Source organism: Rhinoderma darwinii, chromosome 2 (assembly GCF_050947455.1).
Source record: "Rhinoderma darwinii isolate aRhiDar2 chromosome 2, aRhiDar2.hap1, whole genome shotgun sequence".
Lineage (NCBI taxonomy): Eukaryota > Metazoa > Chordata > Amphibia > Anura > Rhinodermatidae > Rhinoderma > Rhinoderma darwinii.
The window spans coordinates 37240408-37255915 of record NC_134688.1 but is presented as its reverse complement, the minus strand read 5'-3'; the positions used below and the strand labels follow the sequence as shown (position 1 = coordinate 37255915).

Sequence of the window (15508 nt, the reverse complement as noted above, 5' to 3'; positions counted from 1 at the left end):
GTTTCTGTTTTATTACAGACAGTGTCAGCAATTCCACTATGGATTTTCGTGCCAGAGAACAGTCATGGCTGTCACAAATCTCTAATGTTTTTAAAGAGGAATCCAGGGGCGTAGCTAAAGGCTCATGGGCCCCGATGCAAAAGTTCTTATTGGGCCCCCCCCCCCCGCAAAGTTCTCATGGCCGACGGCCCGCAGCTTTCAGCTGCATCGCTGGGTCTCCTAAGTGACCCAACAATGCAGCACTAGCAGCCAGGGGCGTCACTAAGGACTTAAAATGTCAGGGGGAATAGCCCCAATACATATATGTCCGCCCAAAAAAAAATGTATGTGTGTATATGAGACAGCATAGCATATCTATAGCACTACGACCCTATAAACTATGGATAGGATTAGGTACAATAGACAGTATCACACATGATAGGATTAGATACAGTGGCTCAGCAGACAGTATCACACATGATAGGATTAGATATAGTGGCTCAGCAGACAGTATCACACATGATAGGATTAGATACAATGGCCCAGCAGATAGTATCACACATGATAGGATTAGATACAGTGGCTCAGCAGACCGTATCACACATGATAGGATTAGATACAGTGGCTCAGCAGACAGTATCACACATGATTGGATTAGATATAGGGCCCATCAGACAGTATCACACATGATCGGATTAGATACAGGAGTCAGCTCGTTGACATTGCGGCTCCAGCACTGGACCCAGGAAAGGTAAGAATAATTTTGCTTCTTTATGTGTTACTGATTATTTTTGTGTGTTTGTGTTTTTTTACAGGTTCGGTCGTTGGACTTTGGATACGAGGAATTCAATGACGGCGTTTTTTTATTCTCAATAAAATGGTTAACGGGGTGGACTTCTGGTTCCGGTGCTGGGATGTGAGGACGGAGCTGCATGAGCTCCTGAAGCCCCGATCCCCTAACCCATCGATGCCACACACCCGCAGGATATAACCACCCCGGCGTTTGGAGGAGAGTTGGGTGACAAGAACCGGGCGGTTTATGGAGAGATATCTCCTCCGGAGCGGCAGCAGAGAGATCTCCTGCCCGGCCGAACACAGCGCACGAGGTGAGGCGCCATCCAAGATGGCGGCGCCGCTGCAGCCATCACTTTCACAGAGCCGGTCTCAGAGCCCAGAATTACAGAGGGAAATGTTATCGCCGTCGGTAATGACTGACTCTCAGATTGATTATCGGAAGCTGGCAATTGAGGTGGCTACCCAACTGGCCCCCGACATCAGAGACTCCCTAATAGCCACAGTCACAACAACGCTCCAAAAACTCCAAAATGAGGTGACATCTCATGGCAATCGACTAGATGAATTGGAACAGCGGGTTGGTCTCATGGAAGATGAATCCACAGGGGCACATACCTGCATTAGAGACCTAATGCGAGATAACACAAAACTCAGGGACCGCTTAGAAGATCTTGAGAATCGTTCCAGAAGGAATAATCTAAGGATAGTGGGACTGCCTGAGCATATTAGACCGCAGCTTCTCCAGGGCATCTGCGAGACGGAGCTACCAGAAGCGCTAGGCCTGACCAGATCTTGCAGAGTGGAAATGGCGCACCGAGTGGGCCCCCCTGGTCCGAGCGCCAACGCCAAAGGAGAGCCGCAAAGCAGACCGCGCCAGGTGATCATGCGTTACTTGGATTACAATGATAAAGAGGAACTTCTGCGCACTTTCCGGAACCATAATACCCCTTTGCATATAAGGGGTGCAAAAATCATCCTGTTTGCAGATTATTCGGCAGAAGTCACAAGGCGTCGGAGAGCATTTGGAGGGGTCTGCACCTCCCTTTACAAACGCAAAATCAAATTCCAGCTACAATATCCGGCCACCTTGAGGATCATGCAGACGGATGGCGACACCAAGGTATTCCACAATCCTGAGGAGGCGGCATTATATGTAGACAAGATCCCTGGACTTCGGGGTCCTAGAAAATCGGGAGAGGAGACGGCGAGTCAAGGTACAGGAGGGGAAGGACCCCGTGCACCAGTTTCTCCACCGAGGGACTGTACATGGTCAGATATCGCCCGCAATTCCACTTCCTCACCCAAGCAACAACGGGCAGAATCGTCGAAGACGCCACACCGACAACGCTCAGAAAACCGGCTTGCAACCATCCCGGACTGATAAGTATCTCATAGGGGCTCCATGAGCGCATTTGATTGTGCCTTATATATTCATGTGGCAATTGGTTCTGGTGGGATGTTATTCCGACAAAATTCCTGCTATAATAGGCATAAGCACGTGTACCCGTGATGTATAGGAAGTCCAACTTATTTTAATATTCTAAAATTTGAAATATGAAGATCCAGTATGTCACGAAAAGATGGCGGGAAGGGGAGGGGGGAGGGGTCACAGACCAGAAAAAAGTGAAGTTATGTATGCCAATTTAAAGTTTGTCTCACAGGAAATGCTGGTGACATTCCTGGATGGGCATTTTGTTGTTAAAGGTTGTGCCAATTCTCAGGCACCAAATGTAAATGTTGTTATTGTAATTTTGGGAGCAATCTGGAGCAGACGCCGCCGAGCGGCTACCAAGGCAGCAAAGCACTCTTGCCTAGAAATAGATATATATGACCAGTCAATAGTGAACCTTTTCGGAACGCCCAATTTATGCAGCTGACCTCATGGAATGTAAAGGGGCTCAGGTCCCCTAACAAGAGAATGATGGTACTCCGTCACTTAAAAAAACTCCATACAGACATCGCTCTTCGTCAGGAGACACATTTGGAGGAGAGCGACTTCCACCGCATGAAAAAATTGTGGGTGGGCCAAGTATACGGCTCTTCAGCTTGTGGCCGTAAAGCGGGGGTACTTATTTTAATAAATAGAAACCTGGTACATGAGGTAATTCATACTGATGCTGATAAGGAAGGGCGACTGTTCCATATTACTCTAAGCACACCATGCGGGGTATTAAGCATTTATAACGTGTATGGACCTAACAGTGATAATATTTCGTTTTTCAATGGTTTGGAGAGGGCCCTTCTGTCAGATAATGTCCAGCACAAAACAGTGGGAGGTGATTTTAATTCAGTTTCTGATCACAAGGAGGATAGACGCACACACAATTCACAAAGCACGGAATCCATTCCTACAAGGGCCCCCAGAAAACAGGACCGAGTGTTAGGACCCCTGATGGAAAGAACACACTTAATAGATCCCTGGAGAAGGGGTAACCCGGATGCCCGGGAATTTACGCATTACTCCCACGCTCAACAGTCCTGGTCCAGGATAGACTACCTTTTAATATCCCCAACATTACAACCGAGGCTGGGGGTCGCCGAGATAGGGGACCTAGTGATCTCGGATCACGCCCCGGTACGGGTAGATTTCCAGGAAATATATCCCAGAGGATAAGACTTCATATGGAGATTCCCGGCTCATTTAGCAACTGATGACACCTTTGTGAGACAGCTAAGAGGGTGGTGGTTAGAATACACGTCGACGAATTCAGGACACAGAGATGACCCCTCACTGTTCTGGGATATGGCCAAGGCAGTGCTGAGGGGGAGGATAATGGCATATACCGTCAGCAAAAAACGGGAAATAACGCAAAAATTTAATGCCTCTAGTGCTACACTGAGGGCAACCTATACAGCATACTTGGCACACCCTACATTGGATGCTAGACAGGCCTGGATTCAGGCAAAACACTCTTTTGACGAGTGGGCAGCTCAGAAAGAAACACTGCATACTCGAGACTTTGAAGCTACTTTACATAAGTTTGGAAATAAGGCGGGTAAACTTTTGGCCAATATGGCTCGAGGAAAACGCTCAGTGCAACACATAGCGAAATTGAGGGATCATAATGGGCGAGAAACATGCGATCCATCTAGTATTAACACCATCCTGGCCAAATTCTATGAGGAGCTGTACTCTGATACATCTTCCCTTCCGCTGACAGACACACTGTTAGACAAGGTCACTTTACCGGTCATTTCCGCGGAACAGTTGCAACTTCTAAATGCCAGGGTCACAAGGGAGGAGGTAGATGAGGCAATAAGAAACCTAAAAAATAGTAAGGCACCTGGCCCAGATGGGCTGACCGGCGAATTTTTTAAAGTAATGCGGGAACAGATTACGGAGACTTTGGTCTCCTTGTTTAATAATGCTCTGGGAGAGGAGGGACTACCACCATCAGCAGACACATCTTATGTGAAATTATTGCTAAAACCTGGAAAGGATCCCCTACTACCAGGGTCATACAGGCCCATATCGCTCATAAACGTGGACGCTAAACTCCTTTCCAAAATCATAGCTGATAGGTTAGCGAATATAATGCCGTTCCTCATAGCCCCAGAACAAGTAGGTTTTATTAAAGGTAGGTCGGCGGTCACTAACATTAGGACGGTTCTGGCAGTGTTAGATAGAGTACAGCATTACCCATTTCCGGAGGAACATTCGGCTTTACTTTTCCTAGACGCGGAGAAAGCTTTTGACAATGTCCGATGGAAATGATTGGATGCAGTCCTGGATAGGATGGAAATAACGGGGGCATTCAGGATCTTATTACACCACATTTACAAAGACCCTAAGGCTAGAATCTCCACACCAGGCTTTCTATCTAAACCATTCCGTCTGTGTAAAGGTACAAGGCAGGGGTGTCCGCTATCGCCACTATTGTTCAATCCGGCTTTGGAGCCGCTGGCACGTTATCTGGCGTCATCCAATCTATATACGGGCATAAGGGTGGGGGAGATGGAGGTCAAGGAAACGTTGTTTGCAGATGACATCTTGTTATTTCTCGCAAACCCCCTTAAAGATGTTCCGAGTATCTTCCAGGCATTGAACGACTTTGGGAGCTATTCAGGATACAAAGTTAACACGTTAAAATGCCAGTTATTAGATTTGGGAACACAGGACCCAGCATATAGGCGGTCCCTAGCCACCCTAGATGTTGAGATGGCAAAGCCAAACATTACTTATCTGGGTATTAAGGTGGGTCGAGCACCCAAATCCCTATATGATCTAAATTATCCTCCCCTTATACAGGATATCCAAGCAGATCTTCTGAGATGGCACGGTCTACCTCTATCACTTATGGGAAGGAGCTGTTTGGTCAAAATGTCAGGATTTGCGAAATTACTCTACCCACTCCAGACTATTCCTCTTCTGGTCAAACACTCAGATATCAATATACTCAACTCATCATTTACCAAATTCATATGGGGGGGAAAGAAACCAAGAATAGCGCTCACGAAACTCATGATGCGGAAGGCGGAAGGAGGGGTCAATTTCCCTAACATCCGGGGTTATAACTTGGCCTGTCTGAGTAGACACCTGCTAGACTGGAAACACAACACAGAGTTCCACTCCAACACTAGATTGGAGAGACAGCTAGCAAAACCTTGGGATCTCATGGCTCTGGTACACACAACATTCACTTGTCTCCCAAAGATCGTCAAGAAATCATCTCTGTTACGAGATACCATCATTGCCTGGAAGGTACTGCGCAAACATTATAATCTTTCTTACCGCATTTCAAAACATATGCCCTTATGGCAGCACCCAGAGTTTGCAGCAGGAAGATCTAACAAACTAATGTCAGAATGGAGGGAGAAAGGGGTAGCGACACTGGGGGATATGTTTCACGCACAGGATAAGAGGTGGTTAACCTTGCAAGAGCTCCAGACTAAATACGTTTTTGCACGGCATCAGCACTTACAGTACATGCAAATAGTTAATCACTGTAAAACTAAACTTGCGGATGTAGCGGATGAGGTCCCCCCCAACCTGTTTGACTCATGGTTCACAGACAATCATAGACACTCCATTTCCCAATTATATAGTACACTCAGACCATTACTACTGAAAAGGCCCCCGGAGCAGGCCTTTGGGAGATGGGAAAAACTGTTTAATTTACCAGGCATTGAAAGGCATATTGAAAAAGGGCTGGTGGATTTCAGGGCGCACGTACACAACGAAAACTGGAGGGAAACTCAATTGAAGATCATACACCAAGCAATATATGCATTTACCCTGGCCCCCTCCCCCTCACAACCAGATAGGAAAACGTCATGCCCTAGATGTAATATCTCAAAGACGGACATGTACCATGGCCTTTGGGCGTGTGCACATATTCAGCCATTCTGGGGGGAGATAACATCCTTACTGCAGCAGGTGGGCAGGTTCCACGGGAATGTAGGGCCAATGGAGGTCTTATTCCATATACAACATGATGGAGAATTAGAAGAGACAGAAACGACACATTTATCCCCCATGGCCCATGCCACACTGATAGTGGCAAAGAGATGCATACTCCAAAACTGGCTTGTAGCTGAAGTACCGACCCAGAATATGGTGGTCCAGGGGTTGAGGAAACTGTTTTATCTAGACCGCATTGGTATATTACAGAATAAAGACACGCAGAGTAAAAAATTCTTTGAGAAATGGAAGCTTTTCCTCACAAAATATTTCACCAATACAGAACGAAGGGACATTATAGGCCCATTCACGGGAACGCCATGGTACTTGATTGAGGATCTCAAGGGCACTTTAGGGGCACTGAAAATACCACGGGAGTAAAGCGTATATCTCCTCTTGGATTTCTTTCTTCTTGCGGACTAGCTGCCTGAGTGGGTGAACTGCTTCACGAAGCTCCAAATGTTATGTATGCTCTCATTTCTTATTTGTTTTCAGTATTGTTTTGATGTGTTAGTTAGGCAGTTACAAGCGGTTATGTAACTATGTTTATAGGACTACCCGACATGAGGGGTTAAAGGATGGGAAGGACAGAGGAGATGAAGGAGGGTTGATAGCCTCTGGGGAATACCATCCAAGATGAAACCTATTTTGCTAGGAAGCATTTACTATCTCATGTTCATTTGTAAAAATTTTTTTGTTGTAATGTTTATTATTATGGCAATGCATTACTGTATGATTTGTGTTTTTTTTTGGAAAAATGTAATAAAAATATGTTATAAAAAAAAAAAAAATGGTTAACGGGGGTTGTGTTTTTTTATTTCAATAAAATATTTTTTCTATGTGCTTGTATTTTTTTAAACTTTATTATCACCGACTTAGTAATGGCCGCTGGCTGATTGACAACCTCCATTACTAAGGCGGGGCTTAATGTTAGAATTCAAATTTGTAATTCGTGATTATCTGGTAGATACACAGCCCAGTGTCCCTTTTTTACTGTTGGTCTATGGATTTTTCATTTTTATTACATTGTATTGTATCATGTATGGTAATAAAGTGTTCTTCTATTTTTCATTATCTTGTTGTCTCTTAGCATCCATTTCTTCTAGGTTATATATCTAAGCACACTTTGAAACATCGATGATTTTGAAATTATATATATTAATATATATATATATATATATATATTTAGCCTAATATTATGTTTTTAAATTATTTAAAATGTATAAAAACTTAACTTGAGTTATCTCAATTTCAAAATATATATATATATATAGCAAAAAAGAAATGATCGCAGCAGTCCAAAAGTAGTTGCAGTCCTCTCAGCAGGAAACTACTTCTGGAGTGCTGCAATAATTTCTTTGTTGCTGTATCTAAAGGACTGTGTGGATTATGGTCAATTACGCATAGTACCATTTAGGGTATGTTCACACGCAAACTCAAAAACTTCTGAAAATACGGAGCTGTTTGCAAGGGAAAACAGCTCCTGATTTTCAGACTTTTTTTTAAGCCTCTCGCTTTTTTCGTTGCGTTTTTTCACTGCATTTTTTACGGCCATTTTTGGAGCTGTTTTCAATAGTCTATGAAAAACGGCTCCAAAAACGTCCCAAGAAGTGACCTGCACTTCTTTTTCGCGGCAGTTTTTTTTACCGTCGGAACAGAACGCCAGTTTTCCCATTGTAATCAATGGGCAGATGATTGGAGGCGTCCTGCTTCCGATTTTTCGGCCGTTTACGGCCCAAAATACGGCAGAAAATAAGCTGTGTGAACATTAGATAGATAGATAGATAGATAGATAGATAGATAGATAGATAGATAGATAGATAGATATCCCCAATATATTATAATAAATTCTATATTAATACAGCTATATAAAGTAACAAAGAGAAGAGCCAGGGAAAAGGGAACAATTTGCAAAATATTTAATAATTTATTTATTTTTCACCTTTTTTGCCTTAGGCAAACATTTTTACTATTAACAATGTAACTATAATAAGGAGCTATAAATGGTGCCTGTATTCTGCTGACAGCACCAGGAGAGCAGACATGGAGAACTTGTCTTTTATTAGGTGACATTGGTTGAGATCTTGGCTTCCTAAACCAAAGTGTAGCACTAATGTATCCAAACCTTTTGGCACTGCTTCGAGATTTTAACCCGTTAGTGACCGCCAATACGCCTTTTCACGGTCGCCACTAACGGGCTTTATTCTGATGCATATGCCTTTTCACGGAATCCGCCCATTTAACCCCTTAGATGCGGCGCTCAATAGTGAGCGCCGCATCTAAGTCGTTTTGGAGGGATAGGGCTCCCTCTCTCACCCCACCCGCAACCTGAATGGGATCGCAGGGAGTCAGTGCTTTCTATGGCAGCCGGGGGCCTAACAAAGGCCCCCAGGTCTGCCTGTAGTGGATGCCTGTTAGGCCATGCCAGAAACATGACCTAGCAGATGCATGTCAGTTTTACACTGACAGGCATAATACACTGCAATACAGAAGTATTGCAGTGTATTATAACAGTGATAAATCGATCGCATAGTAAAGTCCCCTAGTGGGACTAATAAAAAAGGTTAATAAAGTTAAATAAATAAATAAAAACCCCTAAGAAAGAAAACGAAAAAAAAAACACCTTTTCCCCTTACAAAATGCTTTATTACGGAAAAAAAGTAAAAAAGTTACACATATTTGGTATCGCCACGTCCTTAATGACCCCAACTATAAAGCTATTATGTTATTTAAACCGCCCAGCGAATGCTGTAAAAAATAAAATAAAAAACAATGCCAGAATTGCTGTTTTCTGTGCATCCTGCCGTAAAAAACGAATTAAAAGTGATCAAAAAGTCACATGTACTCCAAAATGGTACCAATAATAACAACAAATTGTCCCACAAAAAAAAAGTCCTCATACAGCTGCATCGGCGGAAAAACAAAAAAGTTATGGCTCTTCAAATATAGAGACACAAAGACAAATAATTTTGGAAAAACTGTGTTTTTACTGTGTAAGAGTATTAAAACATGCAAAATCTATCTAAAAATGTTTTTGCGTCACAATCCTAACGACCAGCTGAATAAAGTTATTATGTTATTTATACCACACGGTAAACGCCGTAAATTAAGAACGCAAAAAAAGAGTGGAGAAATTGCTGGGTTTCTTTCTATTACCCGCCAAAAAAAGTTAATCAATAAATTATATGTAACCCAAAATGGTGCTATTAAAAAATGCAACTTGTCCCGCAAATAAACAAGTCCTTGTACAGCCATGCCAACGCAAAAATAAAAAAGTTATAGCTCTTGGAATGCGATGATGGAAAAACGTAAAAAATAGCTTGGTCATTAACCCCTTCGGGACTGAGCCATGTTTTTATTTTTGTTTTTCGTTTTTCACTTCCCGCATTCTAAGAGCCATAACTTTTTAATTTTTCCGTCAATAGAGTGGTGTGAGGACGTATTTTTTGCGAGAGGAGTAGTAGTTTCTTTTGGTACCATATATCGTTCCGTACAATGTACTGGGAAACGGAAAAAAAATTCTTTGCGGGCTGAAGATGGAAAAAACTGTGATTCCTCAATTGTCTTTTGGGTTTTTACAACTTTCACCATGCGGTAAAAACGACAACTGATCTTTATTTTGTGGCTCAATACGATTACGGTGATACCAAGTTTATAATGTTTTTTTTATATTTTACTACTTTTATTGCTAAAAAAAACTTTTTATTAAAGAAAAAAAAAATTCTGAGAGCCAGAACTTTTTACATTTTTTTTAACACTTGAACGGTGTGAGGGTTTATTTTTTGTTGGACGAGCTGTAGTTTTTATCGGTAACATTTTTAACCGACAGGGCAGCTGATCACTGCTGATCTTGTTGAGGCAAGTGTTTATAGAAGGGAAGGGTCTCTATACAGACTATGGAAGGGAATGTCAGATAAGTGCTAGGCCCATTTTGACTTTTTACAATTATTGATTCTGAGGCAGTTGTTTAAGACTATAATCCTCAATCAGGATGCAGACGATATGATATTATAAAATAGGATATAGACTGCTCACTGTCCTTCCCGATACTTTATCTAAAAAATGTCTCAACGAGCCTTAGGCTGGGTTCACACGACCTATTTTCAGACGTAAACGAGGCGTATTATGCCTCGTTTTACGTCTGAAAATAGGGCTACAATACGTCGGCAAACATCTGCCCATTCATTTGAATGGGTTTGCCGACGTACTGTGCAGACGACCTGTCATTTACGCGTCGTCGTTTGACAGCTGTCAAACGACGACGCGTAAAAATACAGCCTCGTCAAAAGAAGTGCAGGACACTTCTTTCAGACGTAATTTGAGCCGTTCTTCATTGAACTCAATGAAGCACAGCTCAAAATTTACGGCTGTCAGAGAAGCCTCGCAAAATTAGAGGAGGAGGAATTACGGCTGAAACGAGGCAGCTGTTTTCTCCTGAAAACAGTCTGTCTTTTCAGACGTAAAAGCCTGCTACCGTGTGCACATACCCTAAAAGTTAAAGGAATCTGTAGCACAACTCTCGTCCATAATGTGTGTGGCATTGCAGTACCAGCCACAGCCCATCGGTGGAGATATTTCTGGGGAAAAAAAAAGACCCTGACCCTTTATTTGTCTAATCTAATACAAATCCATTTAATATAACTATATGAGGTAACATTTGGACTTGAGGAAATACTGTCTGGAGCAGCTAAAGCGGAACTAAAAATGCAGACGTCCTCATTAGTCATTCTTTGGGGCTGTGTGCACGTATGAAGCTATATATTTAATATCTAACTGTTTATGAAATAAAATCTATTGTTAGTAACACAAGGTTCTTCACAATCTTCAGGAGGTTAGATGAGTTGATCAAAATTGACTCACGACTATATTAACCCTGTTAATGTCTGACTTCAAACCCATGTCAACTTATTTTGATTTGTGTGTTAATGTATTGTATATAAGCAGCATGCAATATTATGTAAACCAAATACAACAATTAAAAGGGAACCTGACACATTGAAAATGCAGTCTGATCTACTGGTAGCATGTTATAGAGCAGGAAGAGCTGAGCAGAATGATATATAGATTTGTGGGAAAAGATTTGTTAGAACTTGTAATTTATTTATCTAAACCTCTGCCTATTCTGGACAGGAGTCCAGTGGGCGGCCTCACTTAATGATGACAGCTATCTCTGAATGCAGAGAAGACTATCCATCACTAAGTAGGACCGCCCACTGGACTCCCAAGCCTAGAATGAGCAGAAGTTTAGATGAATAAATTACAAGTTCTACAAAATCTTTTCCTACTAAATTATATATCAATGTGCTCGGCTCCTCCTGCTCTATTACATGCTGCCCGGAGTTAGGACTATTTTTTCAACTTGACAAGTTCCATTTAATTCGTTCAGGTCTCTTCCAGGGCCTCACCAGCTGTCAACATGCATGTCAAAAGAGGGACATTAGAGACATTAGATATTGAAAACAGTGCTGGCCCGAGTGCCCCCAGTACCATCTTCAGATTCTACAGTACCAACTAGATATTTGCCATTAAAAGCCACTGTTATTACAGTGAACACAACACTTACCGTCTCTGTCTCCTCTGCTGTATTAAAGGAAGCTAACTTTTAACTTTCTGTTCCAGTGATAATATGCACGGGAATGATATGTGTATAAAGCAATCTGTGATAGATCACTACTGCTGGGACAGAAGCATCACGTCCTGGCACAATAGATCTGTCCTGCTGACTCCAGAGCGCTAGGAAGTAATGCCACACCTAACTTAAGAACTGGCGGGGGGTCCTCAACAGTAAGACCTGCCTCCCATTTTGAGAACTGAAGTAGACTAATCTAAAGCTGGCCATACACTTTAGATACTTGTCAGTTGAACGCTTGTTTGGCAGATAGCTATTCCTCCCGACTCCCCTTTAAACATTCATGTACGGCTCAATAGGAAGAAGGGAGTAAGACACTGCTAGACAACGCTTATTTCATTAAAAACAACATGATCGGGCATGTTGAAATCTGCTGTCGTGGACCACCAAACACATTTGATTAGGTGCGGACACAGACAGCAGAGGGTCCCCACCTAAGGAAAGTATATGGGAACCTTGCTTACTGATACCTTATCATAAAGCACCCTTATTTCCACCAGTAATTATGACCAATGAAATCAATTAGTTTAATCCCTTACATGCAATCTAATAAAACAAAAGAAGTGGCTGCTACCTACTTTAAAGGGGGCAGTATGACCCTTACCTACTGGGCCCCAGTGCAGCTGCACAGATTGCACATACATTATGGTATGTCCACCTATGCTTTAGATGGTCGGTCAGTCCCACCGAAAATGGCGGGTTCGGCCAACATTTATCTAATGTGTATGGCCACCTTAAGGATTTTTGCATGGTTGAGGCCAAGGCACAGTAATTTCCCACTGACTAAAGAATAAATATGTATCCTTCTGGACTTTAGTTTTCAATGGTAAATAACAGGTCTGATGGTAAAATAAAGAACCATATTGTGCAAACAAAAAACTACTTATCTACTTGTCCCTCTATGCAGAAGTTCTGATCTCGCCTAATGGATGGAGCACCCTTGTGGGTGGAGATTTGATTAAATATTCATTATTGTCTTGGCGTAAGGGCCAGTTCGCACAGAGTTTTTTGACACATTTTTTAAAGCGCAAACCGCGTCACAAAATGCGCCAAAAAATGTACGAAAATGCCTTCCATTGATTTCAATGGAAGGTGGGGGTGTTTTTTTCCCGCGAGCGGAAAAAACGTTTTGCAGGAAAAAGAAGCAACATGCCCTATCTTTGGGCGTTTACGTCTCTGACCTCCTATTGACATCAATGGGAGGCAGAGAAAGTGTATTTTGTCGCGTTTTTCGTGACAAACGGCATGCAGGCAGATGAAAATCTGCCTCAAAATTCCAGACAGAATTGCCTAAGTGAAAAATTGCTACAGAGAAAGACAAAGAAATGCCAAAAATTTTAAAGAAATTTACACTGTTTTAAGACGTCTGCGTGCTGGGAAATGCAAGCAGGTCATGTGACCCAACTTAAACAATGCAACTTTGTTACATTACTTTGTTTCCTTCTCATAGAAATCAATGCTAATGTGTTGTACTGTTGTTACAGGACATTTTCTTTTAAGTTTTTCCTGCCAACATATCACTTCACTGGGTCATAAATTTCATAGAACAAAATATTCCCACAGGCACCAGACAATAATCATCTTTGTAGTCGAAGCATAACAAGGTCAATGGATTGACTATTCCTTACACTATCTGTGGGATTTTCCCTATTGAGTTCACTTTTAATACACACAAGTCTAAACATCTTAAGTATGTTGAGTATGAGATTGGAGTAAAATATTTTGGAGACTGTTCCACTCTATTTTTATTTATCCTATTATAACCATATTTTCTGTATTGCATAAGAAAGACTTTTCCGGTCATTATGTCATTTGTAGGAATATCTTGATAAATATTACAGTAGCAAAGGACAGATGAATATGGCTGAAATGGTGACAAGTGATACATCATTTTCACGGAAAATAAAGAAAATGCAAGAGTTCTTTGGTCTACAAGTTACTGGAAAATTGAATTATTCGACCATGGCTGTGATGAATAAACCACGCTGTGGCATGCCAGATGTGGCTAACTACCACCTCTTCCCAGGAGAGCCAAAATGGAACAATAGTACATTAACTTACAGGTGACCATTTTAAGTGAGTGCCAACTTGCATACTGTTCATACTGTACAGAGCAGGACGATATCTGTGGTAATTTATGGTAACACAATTTGGGCTTATGTCAATATAGAGATCTTGGTGGTGTTCCTGTGACATAAATTCCTAATCTCACTATTTAATAATCTTCTGATGATAATCTCAACTTCTAGACAATCCCAGGCCATAAACACAACACACACTATTTCCTGAATGCCCTCTTCCAATGAAACCTAGGTACTGCCATCACTAAACCATGTAATGATACACCTTCTAGGCAAGAAAGACAGGATTATTTCTTCTCCTGCTTATCCATTATACCCAATCCCCAGCCTTGATATGAATGGTCTTGCTAGAGTTGGATTTTGATAAAATAGTATGTTAAATGACATAGCTTAAGTTAGCCTTACACTTTGGTGTTTTGGAAAATACATATTTAATTTCCATGGGGAGTGGAGAACAACAGTGAAATCAAACATGCCTTTTGCCTTATTCCCGTGGCATCGGCCATTGGGGAACAGTGGATTGGCAGTATTTTGGCAGTATTGGAAGACAAACTGTAAAAGATTTGCCTGACACAGCTTCTGTGTCGACGCCCGTGGTTAATCAGCCTGCATCTGTTCCTAGGTCTGCTAGAGTGACTCTCTACTTCCCTTGCTTCTGTGTACCCTGTCATGTTTTGTCTGTCGTGCACATATTGAGCGTAGGGACCGTCGCCCAGTTGTACGCCTTCGCCTAGGACGGGCTGTGCAAGTAGGCAGGGACTGAGTGGCGGGTAGATTAGGGCTCACCTGTCTGTCTCCCTATCCTGACATTACACAAACACAGCAGCTTTGGCTAACTTGGCTACTTACTTTATGGTATATAACACCTGAAGTCATTGTAAATGGCAGACCCACTTCAGGCAAGAGCAGATGTGCTCTATGAATACTACATACAGGATGGTAGTCCACTGCTGAACCTCATGCTTCCTGTAGCAGCTGGCATCATTTTGGATGCCATTGTTCCAGAACCTGGGCCGACAGTAGTGTCCTCGGGTTGTCAGTGGGCCAGTCGGACCGTGCAGGCAACACTAACAGTCAACTGGCACACACAAAGTTGTTTCTTGTATATCCCCAGCTTTATCCTAACTGGTTGTATGACTCCATGAACGGACACGCTGCTTTAGGAAACTATGCTCAAAGTCAATTTGTGTTAACCAAACGTGCTTGCAAAAATTTATTTTACTACAATTGCTATTTTTAAACTGACGACATTTGTGCAAGCAATTCGGAGAAAAATCTGCAAAATGGAAATTATTGTGAAGGTGATTGTTGAAAACTTACTCAAACTGTAATATACAAAGTGGTGGATGACCATCAGTTGGGTTTGCTGAGTACTAAAGTGTACTTCTAGTTTAGGATTGTGAAGTATACAACCAGCATGTACAAGCTAGATGTTGATAGAGCCGTAGATATGCGTCTGAAAGCTTGGAGTGATGCTGCACCTTTATCCTTTGTGAAAAGAAACCAAGAAGAAGCAGACATTATGATTTCCTTTGAGTCCGGAGGTATTAGAGATGTTAAAGAACTACATGTTATGTGTGCTGACTAGTTACAATACTGTCTCTTAATACTTTATAGTTGGCA

General features: G+C 42.1%; 1 protein-coding gene across 1 annotated transcript in view; it reads left to right on the top strand.

Annotated features, from left to right (window-relative positions):
* The first annotated feature begins 1102 nt into the window (after positions 1-1102).
* The window catches only part of LOC142741701 (interstitial collagenase-like), a 53462-nt gene continuing 39056 nt past the window's right edge, over positions 1103-15508 (top strand). Inside the window, 3 exon segments of the mRNA XM_075851044.1 lie at positions 1103-1591; positions 13623-13867; positions 15281-15429. Coding sequence (XP_075707159.1) covers positions 1103-1591; positions 13623-13867; positions 15281-15429 — 883 coding nt within the window.